This window comes from Brachypodium distachyon, chromosome 1 (genome assembly GCF_000005505.3).
Source record: "Brachypodium distachyon strain Bd21 chromosome 1, Brachypodium_distachyon_v3.0, whole genome shotgun sequence".
Taxonomy (NCBI): Eukaryota; Viridiplantae; Streptophyta; class Magnoliopsida; order Poales; family Poaceae; genus Brachypodium; species Brachypodium distachyon.
The window spans coordinates 6528000-6549515 of record NC_016131.3 but is presented as its reverse complement, the minus strand read 5'-3'; the positions used below and the strand labels follow the sequence as shown (position 1 = coordinate 6549515).

At 47.0% G+C, this 21516-nt stretch overlaps 2 protein-coding genes across 2 annotated transcripts; one reads left to right on the top strand and one right to left on the bottom strand.

Moving 5' to 3' along the window:
- Positions 1-6704: 6704 nt before the first annotated feature.
- On the top strand, positions 6705-9972 carry LOC100836202 (protein WRKY1). Its single transcript, XM_003559831.4, has 4 exons — positions 6705-6875; positions 7553-8460; positions 8566-8691; positions 9354-9972. Exons 1-4 carry the CDS (start codon positions 6783-6785, stop codon positions 9490-9492), a joined length of 1266 nt encoding a protein of 421 aa, XP_003559879.1. The 5' UTR covers positions 6705-6782; the 3' UTR covers positions 9493-9972.
- Positions 9973-12649: 2677 nt separating this feature from the next.
- Positions 12650-15309, bottom strand: LOC100833437 (premnaspirodiene oxygenase). Its single transcript, XM_003559395.4, has 3 exons — positions 14800-15309; positions 13717-14163; positions 12650-13617 (listed from the first exon to the last, which is right to left on the bottom strand). The coding sequence occupies exons 1-3, from the start codon at positions 15259-15261 to the stop codon at positions 13000-13002; spliced, it is 1527 nt and encodes a 508-aa protein (XP_003559443.1). The 5' UTR covers positions 15262-15309; the 3' UTR covers positions 12650-12999.
- Between the last annotated feature and the right edge of the window lie 6207 nt (positions 15310-21516).

Here is a 21516-nt window from a genome sequence, read left to right as displayed (position 1 = left end):
GCAATGCAAAAGTCCAAATGCGCGCGCTGCTGTCAGGGTTCCGGGAGACGGTGACGTGCCTGCCATACCGGCCGTATGCACGAGGAGGAGGGGCTCAGGTTGAACTCATCGGTTCGGATCGCATGCCCGGGAAGATATATCGATCTAGCCGTTGGCGGATGGCTCGCTTTTGAGTAGCCTCTCACGTTGCGTGCTACTCCGTACTAGCCATTACAGGGCCTACATAGTCCCGGACTCCCGGCCGAGATCTTTACCATATTCTTACTCGCTCGGATGTATTTATATGCCTGTATAAATCCTGAATATAGAGCTGTTGATTGCCCTCTGCAGCGAGCTCTTCAGGATGCTGGCGTGAATAGTGTCACGCTGCTCAATGTATCGTGCTTCTAATGAATAAATCATTCTCCCTTCCGAGATAAAATAAATATAAACTACAGTGATGAGCTAGAATGATTGGTGTGGAGCACTGCGGTGTGCAGTGAAGCGCTTCCTGCATGCATCTTTTTCCTGCACAACGTACGACTCTAGAGAATAGAATTAATCACCTGTTTCTGAAGATGATCGATCGAAAGGCAGTGTAATAAGATTTAGTCGGGTCAGGCCGTACATCACTATTTTTTACCAATGTTGAGCGGAAAGCTTATAAGCATCTCCCGCTATGGCGTGTTAATGGCCATACAGACGATGACGAGTATATATAGCTTCTAGAACCAGACGACCGTCACTTCCCATCTCCGTAAAAGGAGTGAGTTAAAAGTCCCAGTCTTGGTTTCTTTTTCTCAAAACAAAGCTTGCCTTATTAGCTAAGAAAAGTTTCGACGTATAGTTAATCAGACAAAATCATATATATCCCCTCTGGGTTTTTTTAACGATGCACTATACGTTTATGGTCGTCCTATGTCAAACTTCATCAATTCTGACCAAGTTAATAAAAAAGATACTCACCAACATATGCATCACCAGATAAATACAACATGAAAAACATATTTGATAGCAATCCTACAAACTCGTCAAAATTGACAGAATTTAACTTAAGAAAAACTCACATGTACAAATATCTTAAAGATGGGAGTATAAATTGAACACACATCCACCAAGTCATCATGACAGCACACACAAAGCATTATTAGTCAACCTGGTTACTTCTCCACATATGCCGCTGACCACCGTCAAGGTTGCCAAGGTGTCATTGTTGTCACAAGACAATTTTATATATGTGGTTGACGGATTGTATTGCACTGAATTTACTTGATAGTTTGCTAAGAACAAAAATACATGAGATCGGGCAGGAAATTATCGGTTAACCAAAAGTAAAATATACGGGGAAAAACGGATGGAGTAAACGAGGTCAGAAGAATCCATCGCAATACCGTATACGGTCTTAATCCTAGCTTGATTAATTAGCTCACCATTTAATGGTGCAAAAAAGATACTCCCTCCGTCCTTCTTTTACCGGGCGTATTACTCGAACAGTCCTGTCCAACTATAACAGGCGCATTGATTTGTTTACCTTAAAGTACCCATTTTACCCCTGTTTTGGGTCCCACGCATTGATTTGTTTACCTTAAAGTACCCATTTTACCCCTGTTTTGGGTCCCACACATGGACAACCGATTGGGCAGGAAAACTGAGCAAGCCCGCGAAGGAGAAGCAGGCGGGGGCCATGCGCTGTGGGGCGGACAGATGGAGTAGAACACAAACATTGCACAATTATTTTTAAGTCACGACATCGCTTTTAATACACCTACATCCACATGAATTTGCCAAATATGTCGAAATGGAGATATCCAACCATTGAGTTGTCAACGTACCAACATCTGATAGTGGTGTAAAGGGTCACTTCTTTTCTGTTTTGAGAAACAGTGATTACAGTGTAGACAGTGGCGGAGGCAGGGCCCGTGCTAAAGATATTTATTATAAGAGGTAATTGCACCACTAGCCCAACAACTTGACAGGTGGAAACAGTTTAGTCCAACAAGTTGTAAAATGAGCAAAACTAGTCCTATAAGTTGAGATTCGGATTGCTAAGAGATCCAAACCAATCAGGCATTGACACGTGTCTTGTGTTTTTTTGCTGAAAACCCCCTGCAGTTATTGCGCATCTCACTCACCTCTTGAGATGTGGCCAACAGGTCCAGAGAAGGCGGCGCCGACAAGGTGGACAACCCTGGGCAACTCTCCTCAGCGAAGCAGGCCGGTGCGGTGGATCCAGTAGAGGAAAGAGGCTCGCCGCCGGCCTCTCGCGCTTCGCGTGCTCGACCTCTTCGCCAACCACCTCGCCGGCGCACTCCCTTCCTCGTCCTCCTGCCCCATCATATCCAGGAGCTCTCCCTTGCCGCCAACTCCTTCACCGGAGCCCTCCCTGCCGCGCTCTTCAGCCTCCGGAAGCTCTAGTTCATCTCCAATGGCCTCATCGGCCGCCGTGTACAAATTGCTCCTATCTGGGGGGGCTTTTTTGCAAAATTTCCACAGCCTACGGGACTCCATCTAACTGCGTGTCCAATTCGGACTAATTGGACTAAAATGCTCCCGAATCTTAACTTCTGGACTAGTTTTGCTCATTTTGCAACTTGTTGGACTAAACTGCTCCCACCTCTCAAGTTTATGGGTCAGTGGTGCAATTATCTCTTATTATAGTAAGTATTGGTTATTAGCTCAACAATATGGAAGAATCACAATTATAGCCCCATTGGACCTATATTAGCACCCTTCTTCTCTAACTTCTGGCTCCGCCGCTGAGTGTAGACACAGAGGCAAAGCTAATGTACATCCATTGGTTTCATCTGGCACCGATAAATTTTTGATATACAAGTAACATTCTATACGCAACCACTGGATGCACACATCAAATCAGTTGTCATGAACTCATTAAAAACTCGTTGCATAACACACTACAGTTTTAGATGCGTACACAACTCCACACAACGCCTGCAATAGGCTGGAGTCGTAGAGTGTCTTGAGATTGAGTTACCTAGTGTCACAGGTATGTTGTCTATCACCGAAAACATAATCCTGCTTAAATGAGACACATAGATCTTGAAAATTATAAACTTAGCTAGCTATGTGATGCGCACAGCCGGCCTGAGAATATCCGGCCAATCCTGTTTGGAGTGAGAAGAAGGGGGGATGAGGAAAAAGAGAAAAAGGCAAGGGCTATAATGAAAAGACGTGATGCCTAACATGCGGGACCTGCATATAAGAAATGCTGTCAAATGTGCTTAAACTGTTATTTTGGGTGAAGTGAGACACAAAACGTGTAGTGTTGTGGACAAATTAGCAAAATTGAGAGCCCGTTAAGAAGTCTGATTGACAAACGTGTGGTTTTGTGAAATTTAAAGGGTGACTTGAACTAACACTCGATACAACGAATTATTGAGTTCCTATCCACACTGTACCCTGTTATCTGGAATAAACGTGCAATCACCATCGCCCGATCATTCTCTGTTTTATTCAGAGGAAAAAACATGATCATTGCCTATTCATGACCATGTTAACGTGAAACAGTACGTATAGAGATCAAGGCCATGATGAGAGGTTGGAGAGGGATGATCATCATCATGATGACGAGCCATTTGTTCTTCCGATGGACAAAGACGGTCACACGTGCGTCGCGCACTAAGGGGACTGCCGTGCCGATCGACCTGTGAGTCGGAGGCAACCATGATTGTTTTCGGTAGAGGGCAACCATGATGTGCATGCAAAGTCGATGCTTAATCATCGATCGGAAAGATGTCAAATTTCAGTATGGGCGTGGCGTTAGAATATGCTAATACCCAACCGAACTCAAGCACCCACTCTTTGATCTTGGTAATAGTAAACTGATGCACGCGTTGATTGATAGTACTAGCTTCTGCACCCAAAAATTCCCACGCAGAGAAGTACTGCCAGTGCCAGGTGATCATGGCGTATAATCGACATACGAATATACGATCACACTGGTCATCTTCTATAATCTCCAGTATGCTAAAAATGGTTCGCTCTTGATACACCTTTCCTCAATTTCCTTCCGGAATCATTCGATGCTACACTGCTACTACATCTTTTCTGGCTAGATAATCCTGTCACGACACATGGATTTCTACTCAACATTATTATTCCCAAGTCCTAACACACTTACGTAAGAGAGCTAGTCGCAGCGGCATAAAAAAAACTGCGGCGAGTGGAGGACACGTACACGCGCACAAGCTAGGAGGGCGGAGAGTGGAGTACGAGGCGGCGGCGGCACGCGCGCGTGGGCGTGGCAGCAGGGATCACCCGACCGGAAGCCTGGCTCGCATCGCATGCATGGCCAACTTGGGTGGCAGTCGGGCTCGAGCGCGTGCGCCCGCCCGCCCGGCCGGGCCGGCCAACGAGAAGAAAAGAGGCTGTTGACCTTGCCGGGCCCACATGGCAGAGAGAGCGCGGAGGCGGGGTATGTGGAGGACCGCACGCGCTTCCGAGCACTACGCCCTCGCGCCCGCACTCCCCCGGTTTTCGGATACGTGTCGCGCGCTGATTGGCTGTGACCCTCAACGGCCTTCAGGGAGGAGCCCGGGATCTTATGCGGTGGCGTCCGGCTTCGGCCTTTCTGTAATCTGTATGGATAGCAAAAAAAATAGTCACGAGATTGCCACTTTCTGAGCGGTTACAAAGTTTATTGTAATTTTTTTGTTCGTAAATTTATTTGCTACATTTACAATAGAATACTACTGGTTCTGTTTCCGTAAAGAAAAAATTTAGAGTAAAGACTCACAATTCTTTTTTATCTTAAAAGCCTAGTTATAACTGTGGTTTTGCGGTACGTTGAGCAACACAAACTGCTATCACACTTCGATGCGCGGACTACTTCACCTCTCAAGAAGTTGGTCTAGATCCATCCGGCCCACTTGCACCTTTATTGTAATGCTGCAACTAACGGACGATCAAATACTATGTTTCTAGAAGCCTTTTCACAAAGATCAATACCATAATCTAGATTGTGGTATACTATCTGCAAAGATTGCCATAAATCACACAAGCATCTAGGATGATGCACATCAATGCGATATCTAGATTGTGATGCATCTGCAAAGACTATGCCATAAATTACACAAATGCATATCAATGATATATCTACATTGTTGTATATCTCCAAAGATTATGCCATAAATTACACAAGCATCTACAATATCAATGCATATCTAGATTGTCGTACATCTCCAAAGATTATGCCATAAATTACACAAGCATCCAGATTACAATACAAACAAGAATCCATTTACCACCGATACCATCCTAGCTCATGCTCATCATTGTTTCGAAAGAAACACACCATACCACCGGTTACTCTACTGCTCGCAGAACACGGCGATCCTTTCGAGGATCATCAATGACATACGTATATTGCAGTACTTACATATGAAGGTTGTGCCACTGATTTATTACACAAGCATCCATATTAAGATATGGACAAGAACCGACGGAAGCCGCATAAATCATTCCAGCTCATGCTGATCATACATGCCACCTATCCGTTACACGAGCACCCACCGACGTTTCGAAATATATAAATGACATATCTAGCCAAATTGTGCTATATTTAATATAATATTATGTCATAAAGTACTCAAGCATCTAGGACAATACACATCAATGATATATCTAGATTGTGATGCATCTGCAAAGATTATGCCATAAATTACACAAGTGCAAAGCAATGCTATATCTACATTGTGGTATATCTTCGAAGATTATGCCATAAATTACGCAAGCATCTACTAGATTACAATACATACCAATGCTATATCTAGATCGCGGTAGATCTCCAAAGATTATGCCATAAATTACACAAGAATTCAGATTACGATACAAACAAGAACCCATTTACCACCGATACCATCCCAACTAGCGCTCATCGTTGTTTCGAAAGAAACACACCATACCACCGGTTACTCTGCTGCCCACCGAATGCGGCGATCCTTTCGAGGATCATCAATGACAGACACATATTGCGGTACTTATATGTGAAGATCGTGCCACTGATTTATTACACAAGCATCCATATTAAGATATGGACAAGAACAGACGGGAGCCGCATAAATCATTCCAGCTCATGCTCATCTTGCTTCTAAAAAAATACATACCACCTATCCGTTACAGAGCGCCCACCCAATACGTTTCGAAAAAATATAAATGACATGTGTAGCCAGACTGTCATATTTAAATGCAAAAGATTATGTCATAAATTACATTACGCTAGAGACATTAAGTTTTGACATCCTCCGGCCAGCTCATGCTCGTCGGCGCTTCCAAAAAAGATACCACGCACAACACATATCCGTTGCACCAGCGCCCACAGGAATTGCCACACAGGAGGCGCCGCACGGGGATGGATAGAGAGAGAGAAGCGCTCGGCGCCAGCAGCAGCACCGCGCAAGGAAGACGAGAGCGAGAATAAGGCGGGCCCCACACCCGTCACTGCAGCCTCTGACACAGCTCACACCTTTGACGAAACGGCGGCCCGGGGAACCCAAGAAATTATTAAAAAAATGAACGAAAACCAGACAGAGAGAAAGTCCATACACGGGACAGGGATGGGCGCGATGGACGGCTCGGATCCCTCGGGGCCCACCTCGGTGGCCCCGCCCCTGCAGTGCTTCAAGCCCCCCGAGGAGAAGAGGAAAAATAAAGAAAGGCAAAAAAAGCGAGAGCACTGGCCCCGTTCCGTTTGTTTATTTATTTCCTCACTCCCCTGCCTTGGACTAATACTGGACTGCTGCCTGCGCTGTTCGTTGCTTCTCTTCTCTCCGCCTGTACCAGCAGCCATGGAGGGAGCCTCGCCGCCTCCCCTGCCCTCCTGTTTCCTCTCCGCCCGAGGAGGAGGAGGAGGAGGTGGTGGCAGCGCCCGGTCTCGCGAGGTTTGCTTCTTCTCTTCCGTTCTCGTTGTTTCCTGCCAAGATCACGCATGTGTATGTATGTGTCCCTTTCTGGTGATTCGGTGTTCAGTTCTGTTCCATGGGTGATGGATCGAGGATATGCTCGGGCGCAAGGCGTTTTCTAGTTCTGGGAGTGGTAGATTTTGCCTCTGGTTTTGGAGATTATTCTGGGGGAGCTAGTCACGGGCTCACGGGCGTGGTATATAGCCTTTTCTGTTCTTGTAGGCTCAGGTGCTTGCTGGATTGTCTGGTGGCCTAATTTTAGTAGCGATTAAGGCCACCGAAATGCCATGTCCCATGTTCGCATGTCCAATTTTGGTTTGCTGGTCCGAAATGATGCCCCTGCGTGCCCCATCATTGCGAAGAATCTCCTGCACCGGAGTGCTGTTTCTTCAGACTTGAAATCTATATATGGAGGTGGCAATTTTTTATGGACTGGAATGATTAGAGTCAGCAGCATATCGGCTCGTGTGCTTTCTAGTACTATGTTTTTTTACTGTAGAAAGTATATCCTCATGCTGTGATCCGGCATTAGATTTTTGTTTTGCTGAAATCTTTTATGTGAGTTCAGTAATTGCAAACTTAGGGCATGTGTTGAATCATTGTGATTCGAGATGTTCAAACGGAGGGCTCATGTAGTTTTTGTTTGGTGTTTGCAGATGGAGGGTGTGGAGGAATCAAACAGGGAGGCAGTCCAGAGCTGCCACAAGGTGCTTGGCCTCCTCTCCAACCCCCATGGCCAGCTCGTTCCCTACAAGGATCTCATGGAGGCCACAGGAGATGCTGTCTCCAAATTTGGCTCACTAGCCTCCAAGATCACCAATGGAGGTGGAGGTGGCCTCCATGGCCATGCCAGGTTTAGAAAGAAGATCAAGAAGCCCATGCCTATGTTTGATAGCAACCTCTTTTTGGAGAGCCCTGTAGTGGCTGCAGCAGAAGCAGCAGCCAAAACATCGAACCTGAGCCCGAACACTAGTCTCCAGCTGTTTCCGAGGTACCAGCAGATGGAGGGCTCCTCTTCGAAGGATCCTGTCAGGATCCCTGCCCAATTCCCCCAAAGGTTGCTTCTAGAGAACCCTGTGGTTCATTCAAATGGGCTAGCCTCAGGCCGGCCACTACAGCTCGTCCAACCGGTGTCTGTTGCGCCCCCGGCGGGGACGCCAACACCGGCATTGCCAGCGGCACATCTCCATTTCATCCAGCAGCAGCAGAGCTACCAGAGGTTTCAGCTCATGCATCAGATGAACTTGCAGAGTGAGATGATGAAGAGGGGTGGCCTTGGTGATCGAGGTGGTAGCACTAGTGGTGGTAAGGGTGTCAATTTGAAGTTTGACAGTTCTAATGGCACAGCATCATCCTCCCGTTCATTCCTGTCATCTCTGAGCATGGATGGGAGTATCGCTAGCCTGGATGGCAGCCGCTCCAGCCGTCCTTTCCAGCTAGTTAGTGGTTCGCAGACGTCAAGCACTCCGGAGTTGAGCAACATGCAGAGGAGGAGGTGCGCTGGCAAGGAGGATGGGAGTGGCCGCTGTGTGACTGGGAGCAGGTGTCACTGTGCCAAGAAAAGGTTGGAGTTCATGTGATAAATTGATATCTGTGTATCAGACTACTGATATTATGATTATTTTTTATGTTCTTTTTGTAAATCGCCCACTGTTTTATGCATCTGCAGGAAACTGAGGATAAGGAGGTCTATCAAAGTACCTGCAATCAGTGATAAGGTCGCTGACATCCCGGGTGATGAGTTCTCGTGGAGGAAGTATGGACAGAAGCCAATAAAGGGATCCCCGCATCCTAGGTATAGCTATATGCCTGAATCTTTGCATCAATTTAGTCACTCAGTTGGATCTTGTGTTGCTTACAGTCTTCCTCTGCTGGTGTTTGCTGCTAACCTAGCTAGTATAATCAGTGCTTTGATATCTACTACTATCCTGCATTTGCATGCTTAGATTGCACACGGCAGGGTTGTACATACTATTCGCTAGCTTTATCATTGTGTCATGTCAGGAAACAAGTGGCATTTGGTTGCAACCAGTCGTGTTTTTCCTTGGCTCAGAGTTAGAGCCTGTTTTTTCTTATTTCGGTAAAATTAAGTATAAGCCCATATCATAGGGTGGTGGTCTGGAGGTACCAAAGTAATCCTCTTTGGATAACTAAAAGATTTTTTGTCCTGGAAAGTGGAAACTATGGTTGAATGTTTTAAGGCTAGATTTCGTGCCCCAGCTGTTTAGGTAATATATACTGTTTATAGCGAAGTGAGATTCAGATGTCCTTCCAAAAGGGGTGATTTTCTTTTTAAGCATACATGCTGTTGAAAAGAAACATGTTCTAATTCTGGTAATGTACCTATTGCAATCACAGAGGTTACAGCTGGCAACCTCGTCCCAGCACACTTCCCCTCTTGTTCTTTCCTCAAACAGGCAGCTTAAGAATATCCATTTTGTGCTCATCGTCTTTCAGGGGTTACTACAAGTGTAGCAGCGTGAGGGGCTGCCCGGCGAGGAAGCATGTTGAGAGGTGCGTCGACGACCCTGCGATGTTGATCGTTACCTATGAAGGCGATCACAACCATAACCGAGCAGTACCCCAGCCAGCCTGACCTGTTGTCAGGCCTTCAGCCGCAGACAGCTTCAATAGCTTCTGTTTCTAGAAAAGAGATGAAAAAGAAGAAAGCCTAGTTTTGTACATATTCTTCTGTTCCTAACTGCTGGGGAGGGATAGGGGAGAGTCAACCTTCGGAGGAGAAATCCATGGCGAAAGGGATTTATCGCGTAGACAGTCGATGCAGTGTTTCTGGTCAAACTCATAATTTTTGTAGCCTTTTTCTTTTGGTCCCTTTCTATCTGTTCGTGTTGGTGTTAGGACTGTGCCGTGCGGTGTAAACATTGAGCTGCAGTTGTATGTCGGGGGCGTGGTGTTACTGTAAACTCTGCAAAGGGATTGGTGAGGTAGGGATGCAGCAGGCAGTGCTTGTTAAAGTTGGAACACCTAGGAAACTAAATGTACCCTCATCTTCGGTCAATTGGTGCAATTGTGTGGATGGTAATTACCTGGTAGGTCGATGTGTGTTTTGTTGGTACTGGCGATTCTTTGGTGAGATTGCTTCAATGCCAGTGTTTTGTCTGCAGCATTTGATTTTGCCGCCGGTCTTGTGCTTAGGAGAATTCCTTGCGCCTTGCATTGTGGGCTCTTGCTGATGAAAATTCAGGTTTCTCCATTGAGGCAAAAAAAAAAATTATAATCAAACGTGACATGGAATGGACGGTATACTTCGGATGGAAGATTTTGTTAGAGAAGTCTGGGACTGCCTGGTAAACAGTCAGACGGTTCCTCGTTGAGACGTTGATCCTTGTTGCCTTTGTTTGATCTGGCCCTCAACAATAGGGAAGAGAGCATATTTTGCACATTTCGAAGCCTGGAATTCTACTTTATGTCGTGCAAATTCCGGTTGAGAATTTGACGGTCCACTGAAACTAAACTGGAACAACCACAACTAGCAATCGCCTGCGAATTAAAGGGAGCGGAGAAGTTTTACATGGTCTTGAGACAGATTGGAGTTTTGACTCTTGTAGCAACACGTACGCTTTGTGGTTTGAGGAACTGAGGTCTATGTACAAGTTGAGAAAGGATCGGACCTCGGCGCATTTGTGAGTGAGTGCTCAAGGACCCAAACATTCCATGTGCAGAAGGAGATGGTCGTGCGATTAGTCATGGAAAAACAAAGCCGCACCACCACAAGACGGCAAGCACACTAACTTATAAACCAGGGAGTTTTACGTTAGAATCAGCTCAGCCGGCCCGCTGGGAACCTATCCAAAGCCCAGCAATAGAGGCGAGGAAGCATGCCGACAATCGTGGCTGGATGACAAGGTTCCAAAGATCGGACGCGAACCTTTATCCTAAGATTGCACAAGACTTTTATAGGATCGGCTCATATATAGATCTATGATCGAAGCCAAAAGCAGCCGGATCGTTTCATGACTTCATGAGACGAGAGGCTCGTGGGACAAGCCAGCGACACCCGGGCACACAAAAGATATTGCCAAAGCCTAGCTAGGGTGCATGGTGTACCATGGGCCTTCATGGTTCATGGAGGAGGCCGGAGAGGTAAACACGGCAGCACCAATGCTGTCCAGCTCCGCCGGAGTGGCGCCGCACTCCCGAGGGACATCATGAAGCGCCTCCACCGGCGGCGAAAGGCGCAAAGGTGGAATCTCCAGGAGGTCAGAGCGGTTGTGCACGGGCACGGCCGCCAGTGCGTTTTTCTTTTCTTTTCTTTTTTGAGCTGGCCGCCAGTGCGTTGGACGTGGGAGGCAGGGACGGATTCGAGTGAGCGGAGCCAACAAATTCACCCTGGGCCTGGCCTCGCTGCGATTTCTTCTGGCATTTTTGCCCCCTGGGCCTGGCCTTGCCACTAATTCTCGAAAGCCCAGCAATAGAAAGGGTTGCTGTAAGATGGAAGATTTGCAAATCTGGACAATTCTCAGTCAGATCTCTCTATCTACATCTGAAAGCTGGAGCTCTGGTGGATTACAGAGGTGTATGGGACCTGAAGATCCCTCTCAAGATTAAAATCTTCACCTGGCTGGCGGTTAGGAATAGTATCCTAACTAAAGATAACCTGCTCAGAAGAGGTTGGTCTGGGAATGCTCAGTGTTACTTTTGCACTGCTGCCGAGACTGTAGATCACCTTCTGTGCAGGTGCCCTGTTGCCAGGTTTGTGTGGCAGGTGGTTGGGTGTGCTTTAGGACTTAGCAGGATTCCTAACTCCATTAGTGATATACTGGGAGCATGGGGATCCTCTTTCCCTCCGGTCCAGCGTAAGCTTGCACTTAGTGGTGCGGCTGCAGTCATTTGGACGATCTGGAAGACAAGAAACAGTGCTTGTTTCAGGCAACAATTCCCGGAAGATCTGGCGACGATAATCTTCACTCTTTGCAGTCATCTAAACTCTTGGGCTATCCTGCAGATCGAAACAAACAGAAGAAAGCTGAAGGCAGGGAGCGCGATGATCAGACAGGTCATGAATGAAGCATTCTCGCGTCGTCAAGGATGGGCGCCGATGGGGAGAAGACTTGCAAGTTGAAGGGGTTGTGTCATTCGCTGGAACATGTCCCTATAGCTGGGTGATATGTTTCATGTCTTCTGCTGAGTGTTTTGTTTCCTATGCACTGTTATGTTGTCAGGAACTTGTTTTCTCCTTTCTGCAGTACCTTATTTTGGTTGCTGTGATGTAATACTCGTTTAAACTGAGGGCGGTTACTCTAATGGAAATCGTGTTTCAAAAAAAAAAAAAAAAGAGAAAGGGCCCCCCTAAAAAAAGCAATAGAAAGGGCAGCCCAGCAGAACCAGAGCCATTTCTTTTTGTGCTTGTGCTGCTGGGTACTTGGCCCAAGAAGCTGATTGGCCTGGCAATCATCGCCTCCCTAGTGCCTTTCCGCAGATCTAGCGCACGTTATCGGTCGGCGGTCGCCCGGCCTATCGATTCGATGATTCGATCCCGATCATTCCAGTCGCGACGCGCCGACCCAGCCACGCATGCAGGAACGCCCTCCTCCAGCGTGCATGTCCGTCGAGGCCGATCGAGCCATCGTTGGTGACCTGCATGCAGAGACTCCTGGACCGATCCCTGGGACGGGGCGTCAGAGGACCTGCAATCCTGCATGCACCAGCTGTATATGGTCACGTACGCTTACTGGAACTCAGTTCAAGTGACTCATATACAGAAGATTGATAACGGTTCGATCGATGCCATCTATTATTTTTCATCGTACGTATTTCCTCCGTCACTAAATATTTGACAAGTATTTAGAACGGAGAAAATATCGTACAATATAAAGTCCTGTACGTTACACACTGATATTACTCCGTATAAGATACAGATACTACTGTTACTACGTACGTAGACAACAGAGCGCGATAAATTATACGTACAGTGGGGAAACATACACATGCATGGCACGTATAAGGTCGATCCGGCCGGCCGTAAGTACGAAAACCCAGCATGCATGCACATGCAGGATGCAAACCAACTTATTAGCGTACGCATAGCCGCGACGCGATGCATCCGGGCGCGCAGGGACAATTCCACGCGCGTGGATATATATCAAGCCGTCGGCACGAAGGGCGTGGCACGGAGCATGAGCGGCGAGCGGCGGCGCACGCCGAGCCCGGGCGCCTCCTCCATGTCCACCTCGGCGACACTCTCCGGGAGCGCCCAGTCGAAGTGGTAGAGCAAGGCGACGAGGGCGAGCTCCATGCTAGCCAGCCCATAGTTAAACCCGGGGCACATCCTCCTTCCCGACCCAAAGGGGAGAAACTCGTAGCTTCCCCCGGTGAAGTCCACGGCACCGTCCTCGAACCGCTCCGGCCAGAACTGCTCGGGCGCCTCCCAGTACTTAGGGTCCTGCCCGATGGCCCAGGCGTTGACGATGACCCGCGCCTTGGCCGGGATCGCGTACCCTTGGAGCTCGCACGCCTCGATGCTCTCACGGGGCACCAGCAGCGGCGCCGGCGGGTGCAGCCGCAGTGCCTCCTTGATCACCAGCTTCAGGTACCGGAGGTTGCTCGCCTGTAAGTCCGCTTCTGTCACCACGGGTTTCCCCATGAACGCCTCGCGGATTTGTCCCTGGAGCTTCTTCATCACCGCCGGGTTCCGCATCAGCTCCGACATCCCCCACTCCATGGCCGACGCCGACGTCCCCGTCCCGCCCGCGAACATGTCCTGCACGCATATGCAGTAGAGTATGATATATACTCGTAAATCAGTAATTACTGATCACTTTTGCCGAGCAAACCCAAAGCGTATAAGAGGGATATATACCAAAATGATGGCCTTGATCTTGCTGTTGTCGAGGTGGAACCCGAAGCCGCCTTTCTCCTGCAGGCCGATGAGCACGTCCACGAGGTTCTCGTCGACGTTGTTCTCGGCATCGCCGGTCCTGATCTTCTCCCCACGGATTCCGTTGCGCTCGTCGATGATCTCCTGGAGGATGGCGTCGACCGTGGTGTGGATGCCCTGGAGGCTGCGCCGCATGCCGGTGACGGTGGCCAGCAGGGTCGTCCACGTCGGGAAGAGGTCCGGGATGTTGAAGCCGCTCGAGAGGCCCACGCCGGCCTTGATGGCGGACATGAACTCCGCCGCGTTCGCCCGCTTCTTACCGAACGCTGCCCGCGACACGATGCTGTTGGTCAGCCCGTGGAACATCGCGCTCAGGTTCACCTCCGCCGATGGCCCCGCCAGGCGGATCTCCTCCACACGCATCCTTACCTGCATATGTACGTACGTATATACAGTCAGATCGAAATTAACCAAGTAACATTTCGCTTGTTGTCCTGATCTATTGGCTCTTGCACATATATAAAGTTGTCCTTGGTTGAGTTTTTACATGCCACTGTATATTTTGCGGTCTTTGTTATGTCTAAGTTGTCTGATTTTTAGTTAGAAATAAGTTGATTTTTCAGCCATTGGATATGATTTGTGGTTTAAAATTCGAAACGGACGATGAGAAAGGAAGGCTAAAATGAGATCTAGATTCGTCAACTTAGATTTAAACATTTTGCTTAAAAATCAGACAATTCCATATTTTGTGGTAGACTAGTCTTTTAAACCTGTTTTTTTTTGTTATTTCGTGCATGCAGTAAGCCACGATGGAGCTTGACTTGTGGGGTCAGAGAGATGAACTGCGTGAGTCTTTAATAGACCGTGTTTCATTCGTTGTCGTCCAATATGCTCCATTTATCTGCGTCCATTCAACTGTACGTTACTGCACTTAATTAACTTAATTCTTTTATAATCTGTATGGAAATATGTTCATAGTTTCTAGCCAAGTGTCAAACTTTGCTCAAGTGTATCAATAAGTCGTTGAAATTAGTGCAGCTGAGTTATGAGTGACGACCAATATACCTCGTCCTCCCTGATGTGGCGGAAGGAGAGCACGCGCTTGGGGCTGAGGATCTCGGCGGCGCAGAGCTGGCGGAGCTTGCGCCAGTAGTCGCCGGAGGGGGAGAAGAGGATGTCGGCCCACTCGTAGCCCACGATCTCGCCCGCGAGCAGCTTGGGCCGCGTGGCGAAGTTGGTGTCGTGGGTCTTGAGCACCTGCCGCGCCGTCTCCTTGGACGACGCCACGACCAGCGGCGTCTGGCCCAGCTGCAGCATCATCAGCGGGCCGTGCGCCTCGGCCAGGTCCCGCAGCGCGCGGTGAGGCAGCACGTTCACCAGCTGGTGCATGTTGCCGATCACCGGCAGCTTCCACGGGCCCGGGGGCGCCCTCGGCCCGGCCCGCTTCGTCAGGGCCCGCTTCAGCAGCTGCAGCAGCGCCACGGCCACGGCCGAGAGCAACAGCAACTGAACAAACAGCTCGTCCATGGCTAGCTTTGCAGCAGTTTTTGCTTACTAGTCAAGTGGTGAGTTTGGTGTGAGTTTGCTCTCTGCTGCTTTGGCAGGAGGGTGGGTATATATATAGCCATATAGGGATCGAGCCAGGGATGCAGCTTAGGGATGACGTCACGATGGTGACGCAGGCCATTAGGGTCTTGATGGGAGCCATCAATTGGTTTAGAGCGACCCCTGTTTACTTACGAATATATATATACACGCACTACACATGTTGCATCCCGATGATGCATGTGACGATATGATGTTGGACTCTATGCTTGTTCCGTGCATGTGTTGTTTTGTTGCACAACCAGAACCAACACAAGGGCAGAAAACGAATTAACCAAACGGTCGAAGACGACCAACCTAGAGAAAGAGCTATGTTACAGTACCTTTATACTGCCGCAGGGGGAGGAGCAGTATAAGCCAAATCTGACCGTCGAATTAGTTGGGTAATATTGATTTTTTCACCCGGAAACCCTGACTAATTCTGCTTCGCTCTCCCTCGTAGTTGTAGATTGTAGCACCTCGGCCGCTGCTTCCGTTCAAATCGGAGCGGTTCTTTCGCCGCCGCCGCCGCTCGGTCATGGTCCTGCGGTCCTGCCGGCTTCGGCGGTCGGTCGCAGCCTGCGCCGCCGTCACTCTCTGCCACCTTCTCGGTCATTCCGGCTGTGTCTCCTGACCAAGATTTGTAGTCGATAAACAGATAAATCATCGCGAGCGATATCAGGCCAGTGCTCGATCCAGGATTTCTTGATGTCCGTACGTGATCATCGATGCCGTCAAATTAAGAATTTCCTTGACCACCATAAGTCATAAGCTCGTAACAATCGGTGGGATGAATCTATCTAGCAGCGTCGTATGTCTTGCGGCTCCACGCGCACACGTCGAGGTCCACGGGCTGCCACCGCCGCTGGCGAGTAGCTTCCTCACGGAACATCGGACGTGTCACGTGAGAGCGAGCAGGGCCTGAGAACACCGCGCCCAGCGCACACACGCACTACCTCCAACCCCATCCCCGGCCCATCCTTTCTCCTTCCCTTCCATCGACACATGCATGCTAATTTCTCACCAGGAAGTGTCAGGTCTCCGTCGAGGAAAACGAAGCACGCAATTGCCGATCTCTCAATTTTTCCCATTTCCCCCTTCACTCATACCGGGTTTAGAAGTCAATCCTCTAGATATACTGCTCACAGTAACCAAACAGTACAAGTCCTATTTCACCGTCAGATCTATACAAATGGATGGTCCATATTTATTATGGGGTACCATAGAAGAGCTCTAGAGAAAGGAGGAGTAGCTACATACTCCTTCAATTTCAAAATGTTATGTACATGAGGTCTCTCTCATTAAAAATAATGTACATGAGGTTGTGTCTGAGTGTTTATGTTGTACTCGGTGTAGTTTGTCAAGAACAAATAATCCTTCAATAATGTACATGAGGGATGGTTAGTGTGAGTACTTGTACATGAAAAAGAATCTTTTGATCATTTTGAACAAACATTTATTTATAAATATTGATGCACTAGTCCTCGGGTGATTCTTTTTCATTATAATCTCATAAACAAAATGATCTCCACAATATTTTTCATAGCTAGAGTTTTCTTGGAAGGGCCTCTATCCTAATGGTTAGGGGCTCTGGTAGAACCCTAGGTTTGACTCTCGGGTGAAGCGAATTTCAGGGCCGGGTTAAAAAAAAAATCCCCTTGTCTATTCCATGCCAAAGCGGTTTGGGGATTTTCAGAAATTGCGTAATAAGTTCTTCTTCTTAATCAAAAAGCCCGGGGGTTATCTGCTCTCCGTGGGTCCTGTTTTTCTTTACAATTAAGAGTTTTTCTGTTTGCGTATTTACATACAAAAATTTCCTGTCACTGACTTATGCTGGATTTAAGGGAAAATCTAAGGCCATGGACAAACATGTCTTTTCACTCCTCCAAAACACCCTTGGTTGGTCAACGAGAGCGAAAAAGTCACTATTGGGTGTTGGAATGGTTGTCACACATTGTAGAGTACTGGAGGTACATAGCTCATTTTCAATATATTTTTGTGAAGGCGTGCATGTGGAAGAATATTGTATTCCATTATTAATTAATTAATACTCTCGCTTTCCAAAATATAAGGCACATAATTATACGTGCTCTAGAACTCTGACCATTATTATACAACAAAGTATATGAACCGAGTATGTGAGAACAATATCATTGTATTTGACTTGCAAAAATACTCACTTTATAAACATATATAAGTCAAAATTCTATAGCGTTGACTGCACGTAAAATTACGTGTCTTATATTTTGGAAAAAGAGCCAGTATCTTTCATCTGCCAACTTATTAGCAGTTGAGTATATATCGTAAGTCTAGCAGTTGTATAGGAGGGGTACGAATGAGTTGGGGCGTGCGTTGAGTGTTGTGTGAGACCAAGTATTTAATCAGAGTTGGTGCTATTAAAAAGGATACACATCATTTTCTGTGATTCAAATTTTGGGATCGATACACTGGCCTCTTGCTCTTTCTGTATTCTAACCAACGTCGCATTGAATTTCTTGAATACTAACCCAGACAGTGAGATATCTAGTGGTGGAAGAGAAAAGAGATGAGCGAATAATCTCACTCTTTGCAAAGGTCGACATCTTTGCCTTTATAGTACACTACACAAATCACATTCAACATATGTTAACAGTATGTGTACAGTGTTTAAGAAGCAACTCACGGTATGAGTTAAGCCTTACGTATGAGTTAAATGCCTTGCATAGAACGTTTTCACGTAAGACACGACGTGGGCATCGCTAAGTCCTTGATGATTAATTATTCTTCTAATAAAATCAAGCGCAGAGATGCAGATTGGCTTGGATTGGTCATTGGATGGATGGATGGATGGTGCACCGTATACAAATATCGTATGATAAACGTAGTAAGTATATGATGATGGTACACAGGCCACTTGGGGTTATTCTTGAAAAGAAAAGAAAACGTCGTACCTATAGCACTGGCGGAGCCATGAGTTGTATTTCACCGTCAACCGCTGACGTTAATATAGAGTTTAGAAGATCAATAACCGACGGTGCCTTTGCCTTTTGCGGATGCCCAACCATCCACCGGCCATTTGTTTTCTCCTCGTACATATAATATTCTCTCCGTTCTATATTAATTGTCAAAATATTACATGTATATATACAGAGAGCTTTTAAGCATAGGTTCATATTTAATTTTTTTAAGACAATTAATATGGATCGAAGGGAGTACTACATTTCTAGCCATGTCATGACACGACAGACGCTAAGTACCGCTGCATTATTAATTTGCACATGGCACGTAAGGTTACTCCGGATACGTGGTACGTGGCACATTGTGTAGCGTGCTCTGCTCGCTCGTGAAACACATTGTGCTTAACTCGGTCGTTGAGGAGGGATCGCGAGATCGGCGATCGATGCCCTCTCGTGTGTGGTTAGAAAGGCTAATCACAAGGTTTTGTTTTATCTGTAGAACAACCACATTAAGCGTTAACTCATGGTATAAAAGAGGTGCAATTCAATATCTCAACGTGCGTACAACACCTTAATTTGCGCGGTCGCAGAGAATAAAACAAAAATCCAATCGACGTGCGAACAGGGGATCCCAGCCCGGCCGACCTGTGTTTGCGAGTCAAAATGATTCCGTGGAATAATTTCGCTATGTCACCCCTCGTACGTACTAGTACGTCAAGCTGAGTAGTACGGAGTATATAATACCACCGGTGGTGGTCAGGTTAAATTATCCAGTATACGTACTGGCTGTCGTTATACGATCGATGGAGGGGGCCGGGCGGACGACGAGTCGACGATAATGTAAACTGCGTGGCCGTACGTTTACGTCTGCAGATTTAAGGGCGCCGGCCAGTTTTCTCATTTTAGGTGGAGCTGAATATGGAATCAACAGCGTTATATATATGGTTTAATTTGAATGACTGGGTGAATGATTGGGAATGCACTGATGCAAGTGGCAGTACAGGTGGTAGATGGACTAGGAGAATTCACAAATAGATGCATGCTCGAGGAAACGGAGCATCGAGCAGGGGGGACTGGCATCAAGTATGGATACGGAGTATACAAGTTGGTGACATTAGACATTTCGGGAAGCTCTAGCTAGCTGCTGTTCATCCAGCGACATTAAAAAAAGTGTTATATTTGGGTGAGAAGGTGAAGCCAGCACGACTAGCTTTTTAGTAACAGGAGGCTAAATCAATGTACACAAACCAAGTAGTTCTCCCTGAAGTAATGATTTGTGTTCTCTCGTTGTCTTTGCTGGGTTCCATAAAATCAGCGGAAAACACGGGACCAGACAATGAGGCCTCGGCACTTGGCAGCGAGTTTCTGAGGCTCGGGCTTGCGGAAGCCCAATAGGGACATGATGTTTGTGGGAAGGACTGCAGTACTTGCAGTATTTTTCGGGTCCACAAATAAGTGAATGTTTAGTTTTAAAATTTGTCTAAAAAAATATACTTTTTTTTTCCAAAACACTTAAAAATAGAAAATTTTGTTTCTCATCATACGAAAACCAAGTCCAATTGACATTTCTTCTTATTTTCTTTATGCATTCAGCTCATTGAAGATGGGAGAAGCAAAGAGAGAGAGACGGTGGTTGGCACTTGCCAAATACACTTTTTACCCATTCCATAAATTGTCTTAAAAAAATCATATGTTCACTGATTTGTGGACTGAGGAGGAGGCCATTATCAATGGAAAAAAATGTGCTCTCAAAAAGAAAATCAAAGAAATAAATGCTACTGTACCCGAGCAGGGAGATAGTGAGAGTGAGAACGAGACACCCTTTTTTTATTTTTAATAGTACAGTGTCCGTGCGTTGCCACGGCCGCTTAAACATGTGCACACGAAAATTCATGTTTATACAAAACATAACAATATTATTAGGATAGGATTAGGAAGATTAAATAGTCAGACAGGACGAAAACAAAAATTAAGCGCCTATTAATAAATAAACTAATCGCGCGAATCAGAGAGTCGTGTACGGTGTGCGCTATATACATGGTCCCAATCCAAGTCGGCGTCTCGACTTCGACTTGTCTCTTGTCATATGCCTTTTTCAGTTGAAGAAAAACGCGATTGCACAGCGGAATCATGGGTCGAATATATTTGTCCCATATACTTCGCGGTCGACAAGACCCACAACAGTTCAAAAAAGGAAGAGAAACCTCGCCCTGCACATGGAAGAGTGTGCTAGCAGCCGCGGCCACGGACATGGCATCCAGTCCACACCGCCCGCCGGCCGTGGCTGGCGTCAGAGCACGCGGTGGTGTAGTGCACGAGGAACGGTGGATAGCGCCGATCAGCCCTGTACCCCTTTGCTCATCTCTTGCACGATAATCTAATCCGGCGCCGACGCGTATCGAGAGCGGTCACTGCAAGGAGGTGCTGCGCGGGTAGTTGAGTCGGCGGCGGCGGTCCGAAAAGGCAGCGCTGTGGAAATAGAAAAAGGAAGGTTTGATGGAGTGTAAGGAGACACGAAAAATCAGAACATGCACGGAAATTGATGCACGGCGGACGACGATGAAGGAAACTTTCGTGCTTTTATTATTAGGATAGGATTAGGAAGATTAAATAGTCAGACAAGACGAAAACAAAAATTAAGCACCTATTAATAAATAAACTAATCGCGCGAATCAGAGAGTCATGTACGGTGTGCGCTATATACATGGTCCCAATCCAAGTCGGCGTCTCAACTTCGACTTGTCTCTTGTCATATGCCTTTTTCAGTTGAAGAAAAACGCGATTGCACAGCGGAATCATGGGTCGAATATATTTGTCACATATACTTCGCGGTCGACAAGACCCACAACGGTTCAAAAAAGGAAGAGAAACCTCGCCCTGCACATGGAAGAGTGTGCTACAGTAAAACAAGACTGGATACTGCATACTACGTACGAAGCCCGACACCCCCCGCAGTGGTATTGCATTGTACCCTTTCTTAATCGTGCTGAAACTGAGTGAGGACGTGGACACTTTCCATCTTTTTTTTTTAGTGAGGACGTGGAGACTTTCCTATTCCCTTGCATAGCAAAAACCCAGCCCATTAAGAAAAGAGGAACTAACATAAACAATTAACAATTTGTGATCTCTTTCTCCATCGTAAGGAACAAACCTGGACCAAATACCTTCGTTCCGCTCATGCTGGGCCAGACGTTAAAAAGGCCGCTAGGGCCTACAGCACTTGGAAGGAAAAGAGTTAATACTTGTCCTGTCTTTATGGGCC

What these genes read in the sequence shown, in the direction of transcription:
- LOC100836202 (XM_003559831.4), top strand. Translation starts at nt 6,783, where the DNA reads ATGGAGGGAGCCTCGCCGCCTCCCCTGCCCTCCTGTTTCCTCTCCGCC. An exon ending in GCAGCGCCCGGTCTCGCGAG is followed by an intron (nt 6,876 to 7,552) that starts GTTTGCTTCTTC and finishes TGGTGTTTGCAG; the next exon opens with ATGGAGGGTGTGGAGGAATC. An exon ending in AAGGGATCCCCGCATCCTAG is followed by an intron (nt 8,692 to 9,353) that starts GTATAGCTATAT and finishes ATCGTCTTTCAG; the next exon opens with GGGTTACTACAAGTGTAGCA.
- LOC100833437 (XM_003559395.4), bottom strand. Translation starts at nt 15,261, where the DNA reads ATGGACGAGCTGTTTGTTCAGTTGCTGTTGCTCTCGGCCGTGGCCGTG. An exon ending in GCCACATCAGGGAGGACGAG is followed by an intron (nt 14,164 to 14,799) that starts GTATATTGGTCG and finishes GTACATATGCAG; the next exon opens with GTAAGGATGCGTGTGGAGGA. An exon ending in AGATCAAGGCCATCATTTTG is followed by an intron (nt 13,618 to 13,716) that starts GTATATATCCCT and finishes ATATGCGTGCAG; the next exon opens with GACATGTTCGCGGGCGGGAC.